This window comes from Vigna radiata, chromosome 1, assembly GCF_000741045.1.
Source record: "Vigna radiata var. radiata cultivar VC1973A chromosome 1, Vradiata_ver6, whole genome shotgun sequence".
NCBI lineage: Eukaryota > Viridiplantae > Streptophyta > Magnoliopsida > Fabales > Fabaceae > Vigna > Vigna radiata.
In genome coordinates this window covers 3,566,401-3,582,901 of record NC_028351.1, presented here as the reverse complement: position 1 = coordinate 3,582,901, position 16,501 = coordinate 3,566,401, and the positions used below count along the sequence as shown (strand labels likewise).

Below are 16,501 nucleotides of genomic sequence, written 5' to 3'. Positions count from 1 at the left end.
TTATAACCTAAACAATTTGAATATATTTAACTTATTAACTATCTAATCTTGATATTAGTAATAATATATTGCAAGATATTGCTAATACTATATAGACTAATCTTGATAGATTAAGAAAATATGGACCGAACATGGATGTTTGCTAATCGATTATCAAAAGAATACGAGGATGGGGTGAAAGAGTTTTGTAGATTTGCAATTGAGCATGCAGAAAACCCTAGTAGAATCATTTGTCCTTGTTTGGAGTGTTGTCATTTAAAGGTAGTGAATGCAGATGAGATAGAAGAGCATTTAATATGCAATGGAATTGATAAAAGTTATTCATGCTGGATCAAACATGGTGAAAATCGAAAAAATCATATAAGTAATGATTTTCATGATAATACAAGTTATATGCCGAAAGAGACTGACACAACATATGAGTTAGATGAAGTTGAGGAGATTGTAAATGTTATCGAAGAGAATATGCGAGATTGTCCTCAGATGTTTGATAGGTTGACAACGGATTCAAATACACCATTATATTATGGTTGTACTAGTTTCACAAGACTATCAGCAGTCTTGAAATTATTCAATTTGAAAGCACGAAATGGATGGTCTGATACTAGCTTTATTGAATTACTATCACTTATAAAAGATATACTACCACAAGATAATGTGCTTCCTAGTAATGTATGACGCCAAAAAAATGTTAAGTTCTATTGGGATGAGCTACGAGAAGATTCATGCTTGTCCAAATGATTGCGTTCTTTTTCGAAATGAATATGCCTCATTGGATAAATGTCCTAAATGTATGACATTACGCTATAAGAAAACTTTAGTGTCGAGCAAAGTGGTGTGGTATTTTCCTATAATACCAAGATTTAGGCGCATGTATCGTAATGAACAAGATGCAAAGAACTTAAGATGGCATGCAGATGAAAGAATACGTGATGGAAAGCTTCGNCACCCTGCAGATTCTCCTCAATGGGCAAAACTTGACCATGATTACCCCAATTTTGGGAAAGAATCATGAAACCTACGTCTTGCTTTGTCTACTGATGAAATAAATCCGCATGGTATGCAAAGCAACTCGCATAGCACGTGGCCTGTGGTTATGATTATATATAACCTACCTCCATGGTTATGCATGAAAAGGAAATTCATGATGTTATCCATGTTAATTCCAGGCCCAAAACAACCAGGGAATGACATAGACATATACTTGGCACCTCTTATTGAAGACTTGAAGGATATGTGGAACGAAGGTGTAGAGGTGTATGATGGGTATACAAAAGAAAGTTTCCTCCTAAGGGCAATGTTGTTTGGCACAATTAATGATTTTCCAGCATATGGTAATCTATCTGGATATAGTATCAAAGGGAAGTGTGCATGCCTATATGTGAAGATAATACAGATTGGGTGCGATTGGAACATGGTAGGAAAAATGTATTTCTTGGGCATCGTAGATTCTTACCTTCAAAGCACCCTTATCGAGGTTGGAGAAAAGCATTTAATGGGAGGACAAAAGAACGTAGAGCTCCAGAATTGTTGTATGGTGATAAAGCTTTTGAAAAAGTAAAGAATATAAACAACAAATTTGGTAAGCCCTTTGCAAGAGATCTAGTCACAAGTGGGTGGAAGAAAAAGTCAATATTTTTTGATTTGCCATATTGGAAGTCTTTGTATGTTAGACATTTTCTTGATGTGATGCATATCGAAAAAAATGTATTTGATAGTGTCATAGGTACGTTGTTGAATGTTCCTGGAAAGTCTAAGGATGGCATCAATGCAAGGTTGGACTTAGTTCAAATGGGAATTTGAACAGAATTGGCACCAATAAAGAAAGGTAAACGTCAATATCTACCTCCAGCGGCTCATACTCTATCTAGAAAGGAAAAAATTGTGTTTTGTAAGTTTCTACAAGGAGTTAAAGTTCCAGAGGGGTATTCATCAAACATTAGGAACTTAGTATCTATGAAAGATCTAAAGCTAATAGGGTTAAAGTCTCATGATTGTCATATTCTGATGGAGCATTTGTTACCGATAGGCATACGTTCGATTTTACCTAAAAAGGTAAGATGGACCATAACTAAACTATGTTATTTCTTTAGAGCCATATGTAGCAAAGTGATTGACACTGGAAAATTGCAAGCACTAGAAAGAGAAATTATTGTAACTTTGTGTGAGCTTGAAATGTATTTTCCACCTTCTTTCTTTGACATAATGGTTCATCTTACCATTCACTTAGTTAAGGAGACACAATATTGTGGACCAACTTATATGAGATGGATGTATCCAATGGAGCGGTATATGAAGATATTAAAGGGCTATGTGAAAAATCGAAGTCGACCAGAAGGATGTATAGTGGAATGATATATACTTGAAGAAGCTATTGAATTTTGTACTGATTACCTCTCTAATGTTGAATCAATAGGACTTCCAAATTCTCGACACTTTGAGAGAACCACGGGAGAAGGGATTTCTGGAAATACGATAGTGACCATAAGCAAGAAAGATTGGGAGCAAGCTCAATTGTATATCCTACACAATGATGATGAAGTTGAGCCATATGTTCAGATACACAAAGACATGATTACAAAATTAAATCCAACTAGGACTGACAATTGGATAAGTAGAGAACACAATGCAACTTTTATACAATGGCTAAAAAATCACATTTTTGCAGAGTTAAATGTGAGATCCTCTTTAATTTCTGACAGATTGAGATGGTTAGCCAATGGTCCAAAATTTCAAGTCTTCTCTTACACTGGTTATATGATTAATGGGTGCACATTTTACACTAAAGACCGAGATGATCAAAGTACTATGCAAAATAGTGGTGTAACTTTGGTGGCTGAATCTATGCACATCTCAAGTGCTAAAGATAGAAGTCCTATATATGCAAATATGTCTTATTTTTGGGTAATTGAACATATATGGGAGTTGGATTATACCTCATTTCGAGTACCCATATTTGGATGCAAGTGGGTTGATAACAATAATAGAGTTCGACAAGATGAGACAGGATTTATGCAAGTGAATTTTAATAAAGTGGGGTACAAAGATGAGCCATTTATTTTAGCATCACAAGCTCAACAAATTTTTTATGTCACTGATCCGATTGATGTCAATTGGTCAATCGTGTTGTTGACCAATAAAATAAATGATCCTTCCAATGATGATATAGAGGATGAAGATACAAATATTGAAGATGATCCTTTATATCAAATATCATATGATGATGATCCAATAACAGATGATATCTTGTATAAGAGAGATGATCATGACGAAGGAATTTGGATAAATCCATCCTTTTGTGTCCATAAGAAACCTAAGTCTTTTAACTTCAATTCAAAGAAGAAAAGGTTGAATTTATAAATTTTTATTCTTATGTTTATCCCTTTTTACTGATGTTAATCCATTTTTTTATCTGAATCAATTTTATCATAGGTAAATGACTACTCCTCCTGAAGATGATATTCCTTCTCCCAACGAAGCTAAAGGGAAGAAAGGTATAGTGATGATGAAGAAGATCGTTCGAGCCAGAAGTGAGGGGAAAAAATTAGAGGTAATGGACATTGTATATTTTTTGGTATATTAGATATGCTACTTTCCTAATTATTGTTCAATATGTACTTATTCATANTATTAGGTTTCATGGAATGCAAAAGGTCAACCCATTGAACCTGGTGGCACAAACTTCATCAGTTATCTTGGATCCATTGTTCGAGCACATGTGCCTATAATTTATGATGATTGGAAAGATTCAAGTTTGGATGCCTATAAACAGATCATTTGGAATGATATACAAGTAATGTTTATTACTTATTTTAAATGTATATTATGATTTCCAAACTGTTTTTTTGTCTAAGTATTTTTTTGGACAGCTAACTTTCAATGTAGATACATGTCGCAAGACATTTGTATTAAGGAAGGCAGGGTTATTGTTTAGGAGTTTTAGGACTTCCTTGGCCCAGAAATATCTAAAGGATGACAATGAAAATTATTTAGAGAATCCTCCTAATCAACCTCCTACGAATTATGCATCCATTATTAGTGAGGCAATTTGGAGACAGTTTATTGCAAAACGTATGGATAAAAGTTTCAAGGTAATGTATATTATTTATATGATATATATTTATCCTGTAATTCTTGAGTATATGATTTTTTTTGCTATCTTTCTTTTTAGGTAAAAAGCATAAAAAATAAGGAAAGAGCATCATGCTCCAAGTACCCTTATAGAGGCTCTCGTAAGGGGTATGCCCGCATAGAACAAGATATGGTAAGTCAATTAATCATTTCAGATTACATATTTGTTATATCTGCATTACAGCTAATTTTGATTGTGTAATTCATGGAATAATTGATAATAATTGAATGATTGCATGAATGAAATTACTCTAATGAATATATGTGTATAGGTGTTGTTAATTTCGTTTGGATTATGGTTAGTACTATATAATAGTAAGAAAAAAGGAAGTAGATGATATAAGCTCTGTTTTAGGAATGAAAATGGTGAAAAAAATTATGTGATTGAATTATGTTGGCTGTTATTAAGAAAAAGGAAGTAGATGATCATAACAAAATAGTCTTAAGAAAAAGAACAAAAAATAAACTTAATGTATTCACAATTTTGATTAGATATTTGTGTTGTCCTATGTACCAACAATACTATAACGAGCTTGGATATTTCTCAGAGATGAAAGATGGGGTCAGAATTTTAAAAAAGGTTTCAAAGAGATAACATTTATATAATGAAAAACAAACGAGTATTATCTATAAAACTATTATTGCTCTTCATCGATTAGGTCCTTATACATCAAACCATTTCTTTAAAGTCAATGCTTTCCTTTGGCGAACGGAAAGTTTGAAAGCATGTTATTTTATCTTAAACCCTATATATTATAATCTCTAATAAATATATAAGGCTTCAGAAGCCAAGAAAATGGATTCTCTGTTTTTAAATTTAGATGCTTTTAAGCACTCATTGTGAAAAGTAAACTTGGTTATTCTTTCTAAATTTAGATGCTATTAAGCACTCATATTGCAAAGATGTGTAACCGCAGTTTCATTATAAATGGATGATGAATGTATATTCATTATAAGGAAGTAGATGATATATGCTCTGTTTTGCTGCAAGAAAGGCAGTTTCTTTTGTTGTTTGCTGCCAGAAAGGCAAGATGTTAACTACTATAAATGTTGTAAATTCCTCGCTGTGTTAAAATAAAGTCTGCAGAAAAGTGGTTGTTGGTTTAGAATAAAATTCTGCAAAAAATGGGTGTTGTTTTCACATAAAAATACTGCAGAAAATTGTTGCTATCTCTGTTGTCTTTGCTGTAAAATCTGCATAAAACCTTTGCTGTATTTGCACCTAATTCCTTGTTGTTTGGTGTTGTTCTGGATGCCATTATTGCAATTAAAACTTTGTTGTTTGCTGCCCAAGAAGTCTTGTTGTTTTGGTTAAACTGGTGCAGAAATTCTTTGTTGTTTTAGATTAAAAATTTGTAAATTATTTGTTATAACTGCTGTAAAAATATGTAAAATTTTGTATGATGTCTGTGTGATTCTGGTTTTGAATAGATCAATAAAGGTGGTAAAAGACTTGAAATGCTTTTGATTAGTTCTAATAAATTAGAGTTTACGTTAGAAAGAAGTTAGATCATAGTTAGACAATTATATATATAATTTTTTTTTTGGAAAGTTTGGATATAAATGATTATTATATTATTTTAAAAAGGAAGATAGGGATCTATAGTCAAAGAGATACACTCGGTTTTGAATACACACTCTTACTTGCAAAAAACTATTTGGATGGTTTAAAATGTGTTAAAATAGGCATCGTTTCTCTGCATGGTCGTGTTAGATAAAGGAATTGAAAACAAATTGATCTTTTTCACAATAATTAGATAAAGGAATTGGGATCAAATGTTAATAACATTTCCCGTCAAGAATTGTGGAAGAATGGTCGTGTGAACAAAAGCGGGACAATTGAAAATGAAGAAATTCAGCAAGTTTGGGACAAATGTGTAAGTAATATGTTTTCATATTATATTTGTGTGAGTGAAATGAGAATAAATGTGATATGTTTGGTTGTTGTTTAGGTAATATTGTCACAAACTAATTCAGAAGACATGAGTAATGATCACTCCAACATTCTTAGTCAAGCTTTAGGTCTCCCAGAGTATCTAGGTCGTGTTAGGGGAATGGGATTTGGAGTCGGTCATAGAGATTATTCCAATCCAAAAAGCGCCATACACACCATGAGCATGATAAATTAATTGCTCAAGTGAAAGAAATGTCAGAAAGAATGGCACGAATGGAAAATAAGATAATTTCGCTTGAAAAAATTGACACACCAAATAATGAAGAAGCTAATATTAATAGTGGCCAAGGGAGTTGCACATTGTCATCAATTAGTTTTCCTGAGGTAACTAATTTATCTACATTACTTTCATTATTACTTTAATTTTCTTATTTTAAAGTTTCATAGGTCTTCATATTAAGTCACATTAGAGATTGTCTTATAATTATGTTTTATAATGTAGGGGGTCTCAAGTTGTAAATTGTTTACATTATCACCATCAATTTGCTTGGTTGCTCATGGAAAATTACATAATTTTAAGATTGATACACTACATGGTAGACCTTTACCTAAGGGTCATGTCAAAGTTAGTATAGATATTGCTTTGGAGCCAAATGTGTCCTTGCCTATACCAATTGATGATGATGACATGATGACAATCGGACAAGCAATAGGTACATTTGTGGCATGGCCAATGAATTTCATACAGATTAGTGATGAGGTATGTTTATACAATTGTCTTCATTCATATTTATGAACATATTTTATCTATTACCTAACTTGTTTAATTGATGATGTTTTAGGATTCTACTCAACTTAAAAAGAAAAGGATGAACAATACAAATGAATGTGTCGTACCTAAAAAGAAATGTCAAGGGAAAATGGTCATTCAACATACTCCTCATAAATTGTTTCATCCTACTCCTTCTGAATGGTGCAATTGTCTCTCCTCGTACATCAAACTAAAGCCATCAGAGTCATTTCGTCCAATAGAAATGGACAAAAACATATTTGGATTAGATAAGCATACAGAAATTGTTAATGCAGAAATTATTGAAGAAGTTACCAACTATGCATGGCTAGGTGCAACTACGATTTCTATATATATCGGGTAAAACATAAAGTACTTTTTATCATTAACTTCATTCTTAGATTGACACCTTATCATATTGCTAATACATTCTTATATTTTTCTTTTATAAGGTACCTATATCAAAATTTTGTTAAGCCAAATAATAAGGCGTTCTTTTTTTTATCACCCCAAATCACAACACATGAGCTACCAATGAAAGACCGAATGCAAAAAATAGTTACTCTTCTTCTTGATAATGGGGTGATTGATAAGTTTGTTCTTGCACCTATTAATACCGGGTAATACCTTACTTTACAACTTTATCAACAATGTATTATTTTCAAAGTTAGATGTACGAATTCTAATTTTGTTCACTCATTTCAAATTGTAGTCAACATTGGGTCTTACTGGGAATCAATCTTAAACTGGAGATAATTCATTATCTTGACCCAGTGGCAGTAGACATTAATATGAGGCAAGATTTGAAGAGATTGTTTGACATGTAAGAATATATGTGTTCTCTACTTTTAGTTGACATATATATGTATAGTGATAGTTGTATTCTTTTTACTTATACTTGTTTTAATTTTATTTATTCATTAGGGTTATACAAACCTATCGAGCTCAAACAGGATACATGGTTTCAAAGTCTAAGTCAAACAATATAAAGTGGACAACAATTAAGGTACATTACTCTAGTATGTTTTGTGTAGTATAGTCTTGATTATGACAATTAAATTGTTGAATGACCTTATGTGATTAGTTCACGTTATGGCAGCTTGTATTGTACTGGTTAGGTGAATAAATTGTATTCTTGAATGGTTGAAGACTTATTTCCTTGTTGCATGGTATTGGTTAATTAAATAAATTGTATTATTGTGAAACTGGTTGGAGGAGTATGTGGTTGTAATGAAAGCATCACTTACTAGAGTTTCATGCACTGAATCTGTTTGGAGTGTACTAGAATTTTTGGTTCTTTTTTACGTTCAAATTATAAAGATGTTTTTTTAATTTTGGTTTTCTAGTGTCCAAGACAACCCAACGACAATGATTGTGGGTATTACGTGTGTCAATATATGAAAGAAATTATCACATACTGTGAAGGAGGAACAATTCCAACGGATGTAAGTTATCTTTACTGTCACAATTAATTTGTAGTAAAATTTAATTAACTAATTCTATATTATTTTTCTTTCTTGTAGTATTTTTCTAGTTGCAGATGTCAACAATATCGTGAAAGTCAAATCATTGAAGTTAGGGAAAATTGGTGTTTACATGTAATTAGTACATGTTTATAGGTTATGGTGATGTACATGCATATAAGTAGTGATAGGATACATATGTTATGGTTGTATATATTATCTTACAAAGCAATGTTATGTCATGAAACGTACTAGACGATTTAACGATTAAATTTTGAAATATTATTATACCAATAGTTTTTATTATATAATGAACATTCTTTTTGAGGCATTTGTGATATTTTTCTCTATATTTCATATTTTTTTGCATATAATAGAATTAATAAATAGTGTGGGTTTATACATAATAGAATCAATATCTTATATTTTATTTTAATTTTTTTTTTAAATTTAGATAAATAGATAGCGCTTATTTAAAAAAGTGTTATCTATTATCAATCCTCAATAGATAGTGCTTCTTTAAAGAAGTGGTATCTATTGGTGCAACCCTCAATAGATAGCGCTTTTTTAAAGAAGCGCTATCTATTGGTGGCTGACAATAGATAACGCTTATTTTAGAAGCGCTATCTATTAATAGATAGCACGGACATAGATAGCGCTTAAAAAGCGCTATCTATGAAAAAAAAAGCGCTACCTATGCACTTTTTTGTAGTAGTGCATTTTGGAAGTGGAAGTCTTTGATTGTTGGGGTATTGATTTTATGGGACCATTTCCTCCATCATCCGATAATGAATACATTTTCGTAGCCGTTGATTATGTGAGTAAGTGGGTTGAAGTTGTAGCATGTCCTAAGAATGATGCTAACACCGTGATCAAATTCTTAAAAAGACAAATCTTTTCACGTTTTGGAACTCCCAGGATCCTAATTAGTGGTGGGGGATCTCACTTTTGCAATGCTCAACTAGCTAAGGTACTTAAGCATTATGGGGTGAAACATAAGGTAGCTGCACCCTATCATCCACAGACAAATGGTCAAGCTGAAGTTTCTAACAGGGAAATCAAAAGAATTTTAGAAAAGACTGTCACCTTTTCAAGAAAAGATTGGTCGCAGAAGTTAGACGATGCTCTCTGGGCATATAGAACGACCATGAAAACTTCTATGGGGTTATCTCCCTTTCAGTTAGTCTATGGAAAAACGTGTCATTTGCCAGTTGAAATGGAACACAAAGCTTGGTGGGCTTTGAAATTTTTGAATTTTGACCCTGATAAGGCTCAAGGGAAATAAGGCAACCAACTGCTAGAACTTGAAGAAATGCGGTTGCATGCGTACGAGTCATTTAGGACTTACAAAGATAAGGTGAAGTTTTATCATGACAAGAAGTTGATGAAGAGAACTTTCCATCCAGGAGATTTGGTTCTATTATCCAACTCGAGGCTAAAGTTATTCCCCGGGAAGCTGAAGTCAAAATGGTCGGGACCTTTTGTGGTGAAACGTATATTCCAGAGTGGAGCAGTGGAAGTGGAATCTTTGACTGAGGAAGATCAGCCACGGAGTTGGATCGTGAATGGCCAAAGGCTCAAACACTACGTAGGAGGAGATGTGGAGCAATTTTCCTCGGTCATGATGTTGGTAGACCCATTAGGTTTGGGTCAGGCTCGCGACGTTAAACAAGCGCTACTAGGAGGCAACCTAGAATTTCTTCTTACACTCTTGCATTTTAAATTCTTAGAATAGGTTGAATTTTTATTTTGGTGTGTACTCTTGGCTTTAACACTTGTTCTGAAAATGTCTAACTGACTGATGTGCATGGTGGATCTATTTGATGATTATTTGATGTGGGTGAGAATTGAGTTGCAACGCATGTTGATATTCTGTGAAATAAATGTGTGATAATTTATGATTGTGGTCATGATGCTAGGTAGGGTGTCTGAATGAATGATATTTTGTGTGTGAGATTTTTGAGCTCCAGAGTTTTTATTGATATATGCATTGTTCCCAGGAGAACATGAATGATATTGCCTTAATCTTGATGATTGATTGAATTGCATATGAATGTCATATGATCAAGGCCATTTTTGAAAACCCTTCTCTAGCCAAATTTTCACCCAAATGAAATATTATACCCTTTTTGAACCTTAGCCTTAAACAGTATGTGAACCCTTGTTTTGAAATTCTTCACCTTGAGTTAGGATGAGCTTAATTGTATGTGATGAAAAGGTTCAAGTTTGGGGTTGTACGGGGGAAAATTGCAAAAGCAAGTGAAAGGCATTCAGCTCAATTGTTGTGAAAAGAGAAAAATTCATGAGAAAAAGAAAAGAAAAGAAGAAAAGCATGAAGATGAGCTCAATGAAGAAGAAAAGAAAAGGGAAGAAGTTGGGAATGAGAGACGTTGGTGAAAGAGTGGTGCTTAAATGTTGAATAATTTGTTAGCTCTCTTTACTCAAGGATTTTGCATTCTAGAAAAACCAATTTTTCTTATTAGCCCAACCTCATTACAAGCCTTGAAAAAAGTCCTTTTGATGGAATTTGCATGTAAAGATGTTGATTGTTTGAGATGAATGGCAATTTTGTTTCATGTAACTTGTGAACAACAGAGAGTGGAGTGTCACCTTAAACACTTGAGTGATTGAGTGAAACACTTGCTTGGTATGAACTGTGATTTTCATGAGTACATTTTTGCTTAGTGGATTGGTCATTCATAATGTATAACATATGTTGTGCAATCTATAGATTGAAAGCATGCATGCATCTTATTTTGGATTTCACTTAGGATATTGAATTGAGTAGTTTTGTCATGTATTTTGGGATTGTTGGAACATTGGATGAAAGAGGATAGAGCCAAGATTTTGTTTTGTGTGTTGTTTTGTTTTGTTTTGCTTGAGGACAAGCAAAATTCTAAGTTTGGGGTTGTTGATGAAGGTTGAAAAATAGTTATTTTCATATGTCAATTTGGACCGAATTACGCCCTTTACTACTTGGAATGAGCCTAGAATCAAGCAAAACTCAATAAATGAGTCGGTAAAGTGTCAAAAGTTGTTTTTAGCGATATTATGCTTGTTTTGCATTGTTTTGTAGCTATTTTGAGAAAGTGAAGAATGGAGTTAAAGATACAAGTCGTTGACTCAAGAAAAGAGCAAAAAAATGAAGATTTGAAGAGTCGACACACCGCCTGATGGCACACTTAAACCGTCGGGCGGTCCAGGGCGAGGAGTAGGCATGGCGATTGACGCGGGGCGGTTCTGAGGGAAACCGCCGGGCGGTGGCAATTGCCGTCGAGCGGTTTGGAGGATTATGGGAAACCGCCGGGCGGCACACTTAAATAGCCGGGCGGTGGCTCGCTGGGCTTGGGCCTGTTTTCTGTTGCGCTCTTCACCTATATATACCCCTATTGCGAGTTCAGAGTCATTCTTTTGACAGAGAGAATGGCCAGACCTAATTTTGCTCTCTGAAGAGGATCTCTTGGATGCTTAGGCTCCTTTTCATCTTTTCTTGGGTTTGCTTTTCAATTCTTCTTTCATTTTTCATCTAGCTTCACCATGTCTATGGTGAATTAAATCCTATTGTTGTTGGGGGAAACAATGTAATCTTTTGATACTCTCTTTTATTGAAACTCTTGATTATTTATATGGTCTCCATATGTTTTGATTGATAATTGTTAGGTTATCATCTGTGCTTAAGGCCTTTATCGTTTAACTCATTCGGTAACTGATGTTTGTCTTTATTGATATGGGGANGTACAGTAATGACATGAACTGGTGAGTAATTTCTTGATTTTGCAATACCACCTAGGGATAGGGGTAGGACGATCAATTGCGCTAACTTCTGATTATAATGCGGTATTAATTGTTAGGGGAGGCTAGGGATAGCAAGCCAATAGTTAATATTTGGCTCTTTTCGCCGAGGGATCGGGTTAAGGGGAGGCTAAGAAAGTCGCATAACAATTAATTAATCAAACTAATATTCAAGAGGAATAGGTAAGAGAGAGCGGATTAGATGAAATTGTAAACCCCCAACAACATCCATTCATCCATTGTTTTCTTTTGTCGATTGAATCAACTTTAGTTTTCATGTTAATAATTTTATTCTCAAATCCAATTTATTAATTTTTATTCTCAAGTCTTATTATTTTAATTCATGCGAACAAGAAAGCCATTCGAGTCTCTTGGGAAAACGATACTTGGTCTTACCATTTATATTACTTGTACGATTTGGTACACTTGCCAATCCGTCAACAGTTATCACATCTGAATGTTTGTTCTCCATGCACTGAACATGAATCTGAGCCTACTGTTGATATTGTTTCTAAATTTGAAATTAATTCATATTTTGAGGGTATATCTGAGGTTCAGTCTGTTACATTGAGATTAGGTGTTATACCTCTGCATGTGATTTCTGTGGAGCCACATTGCACTAACCATGTTATAGGAGGTACATATGAATTTGACCAACAAGTACCCACAGTGGAGAACAAAGGTGCCAGCATACACAAAAGCTTCAACATCAATATGCACCAACTGAACCCGCTCGTCAACAATCACTGCTTCTTAGATCCAACTGTGGAGTACATCTCCCTGCTTAATAAAATTTGGAGAGTGAAGCAGTTCCTCCTCAAGACTTCTTTGCTGACTCCGGTGGTGGAAGAGATCTCCCTGAAAGTTCAAAATTGGCAACTGCCACCATGATCAGGGGAGTCTTCTTTTCCCTTCTCCTCCTTTTCCCACTTTTATTGCACTTGTCCATGATCTGTTGATTGTTCTGATTCCTGATCTGATGATTGTGACACACTGAGGACATTGTNTAGTNTAAGTGTGGTCTATTGGGGGAGATTCTGATTTTTCATTGTTAGTTTATGTTTTCTTCGTTAAATTTTGTTTTTGCTCTCTAGGTAGGTTTTGTTTTCTCTTGTGTATAGTTTTGCATGTTTCTCTTGATTTCTGGACTTTGTTTAGGTTGTAGTTGTGTCTTTCACTTCATTGATACTCGGATTTGTTGGAAATCCTTGCTTTTCTCTGCTTGGAAGATGATTATGGTGTTTGAGAGGTTGAATTGATTGTGACAGAAATACCCTATGTGAGATTTTGAGCCACTTTATGTTCTTTCTTATGTGTGATATGTCTCTTGATTGCTTTCACATATGCCTTGGCTTGACTCTTTTTGATGTTTCTTGATTGATATGCATGTTTAGAAGTGATAAAGGCAATTTTGTTGTTGAGCCTCTCTAGCCAAATGAGCCTACCTTGTGGTGATCCTTTGATATCCCCTTTGAGCCTTTACTTTTCCCATTTCTTTGTTTTCAAGCTCATTAATTACCCTTAAGTGAAAAACCATGTTTACCTGAACCTTAGGGAATTTTGGAGCTTTGGAATTGTTTTAGGAATAAGTGTGGTCTCTTGGGAGATTCAGATGAATTGGTTAGTTGGCTCCTCTTCTTGTGTTGTTTTTGTATATATGTTGTGTATCTGAAAAGAGAGAAAAGAATAGAGACTAGATGAATAATAAAAGAGGAAGAAATATAGAAAAATGAGAAAAATCAGAGGCAACAACAACAGTGATAACGGTCTAAAAACCGTTATATTCCAAACACAGCAGTTGCAGTTTCATTAGCCTCAACCATATATTCCAAACATCTACAATAACAGGCAGCCACAGTAGAAAAATCAGAGGCAACAACAACAGTGATAACAGTCTAAAAACCGTTATTTTCATCCTTAAATTTGATAGTAAAACACACCCTTTATGGCTTAGAATGAGCTTTAAGTCAAGTAAAACACTTAGTTGTGTCTTGTGAAAGTCAAAAGTTGGTTTTTGAGATATTATGCTTGTTTTACATTGTTTTGCAGGGTTTTAAGGTGAATTGAAGATGGAAGTGAAGATAGGTGGATTTAGACCCATGAAAGAAGGAGAAAATGATGAAAAGAAGGGTCAAGTAAGCCGCTGAGCGTCAGAATGGTCCGCTGAGCGCTCAGAGCGATTAGAGGGAAACCGCTGAGCGGTCAAAGCGGCAAGTGGCAAACCGCTGAGTGGTGAATTTAGGTGCCTGGGCGGTTGTCTGTTTTTATTAGCTAGATTGTGTAATCTTTCTGTTATCTTTTTAGGCTTACATATAGCCCCAGTGCGAATTAGAAAGGGATTTTTTTGGCAGAGAGAAATGTCCAGAGCTATTCCACACACCTTGGAGGAGAGTTCTTGGATGCTTAGGCTCCTTTTTATCAAATCTAGGGTTTGCTTTTCCATTCTTTCATTATTTTCATCTAGTTTCACCATGACAATGGTGAACTAAACCCTTTGTTATTCGGGAAAAATGTAATCTTTTGAAACTCTCATATATCCAAATTCTTATTTATTTCATATGCTTGTCATATACTTATTTATCAATTGTTGGGTTCTTATCTTTGCTAAATGCTTTTATTGTTTAACTCATTCAGTAAATGTTGTTTGTCTTTATTGATACGGGGACGTACGATAATGTCATGAACTGGTGAGAAATTCCTTGATTATGCTAATACCACCAAGGGATAGGGGTAGGACGATCAATTGTATTTTACTTCCGTTCACATTGCATTATTGGTTACTAGGGGAGGCTTGAGATAGCAAGCTGAAAATTAATAATAGGCTCTTTTCACCAAGGGATTGGGTTAAGGGTAGGCTAGAAAGTTTGCATTGCAATTGGATAAATAAGTGAAGTAAATAAGAAAAGTAAATATATGAGAGTGGATAAGATGAAATTGTAAACCCCAACAACACCATTCATCCATAGTTTCTTAAAACCAATTGAATCAACTGCATTTGTATGTTTATTTTTTTGTTCTTTGCATACAACCACCAACTTAATTCTTTTCTCAAGTCTTACACGATTTGTTTACATGAAAAGTAAGGCCTAAGAGTCCTTTGGGAAGAACGATATTGGGTTTACCAATTATATTACTTAATAACGATCTGGTACACTTGCCAAGGGCTTAACAAACAACAAGAGGCACTTGTCAAATCTTCTACTTCTTCTGAGCCTACATTGAATGAGTTGTGGGGGTAGATGGCCACGCAGTTCATCGAGGAATAGTCTCAAGTTTCAGAGGAATCACCATTCCAGATTGTTCAGCTTCCAAATGATGTAAGTGTGGTCTCTTGGGAGATTCAGATGAATTGGTTAGTTGGCTCCTCTTCTTGTGTTGTTTTTGTACATATGTTGTGTATCTGAAAAGAGAGAAAAAAAAAAGAGACTAGATAAAAACAAAAAGAGAAAAAAATACAGAAAAATGAGAAAAATTAAAAAAATAAATAAATAGAAAAATAATGAAAAAAGCTTGTGTGAGTAATGGAGTCAAGAAGAGGATTGAATTAGAGGTTTTGGGTGTGATTTAACTGTGTTTACACTTGTTCCCCATTGCTCCTCTATTTCTTTTGGTTTATAGCTTCTCATCCATATTATATCCTCCCTTGTCCTTGGCCCCATTACATCCATAAAAGACCTTTTGAATTGAACATACATATGTTTTGAGTGTTGATATTAGAGGTTTTCCAAGTCTATTTGTGTTTGCTCTCTTGAGTGCTTTGAGTTGACATTGTTTACCCTAGACACTTGAGAGAAACACTAATAGTGTGCATCTGTGAGGTATTGTTGCTTTTGATTCACCTCTTGAACTAATTGTGCATTTTGTCATCCTTTGAACTACTTGGATGATTTCATGAGTATCTGCTTTCCTTGACTCTGTGTGTGATATTGTCCACTTCCTTTCATCGTTCAGATTTCTTGAGAATTGTGTAATTCTATTTGTTTCTTTCCACGTGAGTCTCTGTTTTTTGTGTGTTGAGTCTGTGTCACCTCCCTGATGTCCTCTGAACTATTTCGTGATTTGCGTCTTGATTTTGCCCAGGAATGCAAAAGACTAAGTGTGGTCTATTTTGATGAATCAATATTTTCTTGACTACAATTAGTTTATTGTGCTAAAACTAATAAGGGAATTGTGCTTAAATGTCCAGTATTTCCCCATTTTCACTAATTGTGCTTAATTTGATCGGATATTCTTATTTTAGTTAATTTGAATTTTTTGAGCTGATTAGTTGCATTTTTAGTTGCAGGAAAATTTTGGAGATATCTTTTGGAGCATTGGGATGGAGACAAATTAATTCAAGACTCTCTAATTAGATTTTTTTAAAATTAGTTGTATTGTAATTTAGTTGTTTAAAACTTTTTAGAAAAACTCTTTGCATCATGGGCTATTTTG

General features: G+C 34.2%; 1 protein-coding gene across 1 annotated transcript; it reads left to right on the top strand.

Annotated features, from left to right (window-relative positions):
* Positions 1-6,289: 6,289 nt before the first annotated feature.
* On the top strand, positions 6,290-7,179 carry LOC106755715. The gene is made up of 3 exons (XM_014637926.1): positions 6,290-6,409; positions 6,528-6,785; positions 6,868-7,179. Exons 1-3 carry the CDS (start codon positions 6,290-6,292, stop codon positions 7,177-7,179), a joined length of 690 nt encoding a protein of 229 aa, XP_014493412.1.
* Positions 7,180-16,501: the final 9,322 nt, after the last annotated feature.

What these genes read in the sequence shown, in the direction of transcription:
- LOC106755715 (XM_014637926.1), top strand. Translation starts at nt 6,290, where the DNA reads ATGGCACGAATGGAAAATAAGATAATTTCGCTTGAAAAAATTGACACA. An exon ending in CATCAATTAGTTTTCCTGAG is followed by an intron (nt 6,410 to 6,527) that starts GTAACTAATTTA and finishes TTTATAATGTAG; the next exon opens with GGGGTCTCAAGTTGTAAATT. An exon ending in TCATACAGATTAGTGATGAG is followed by an intron (nt 6,786 to 6,867) that starts GTATGTTTATAC and finishes ATGATGTTTTAG; the next exon opens with GATTCTACTCAACTTAAAAA.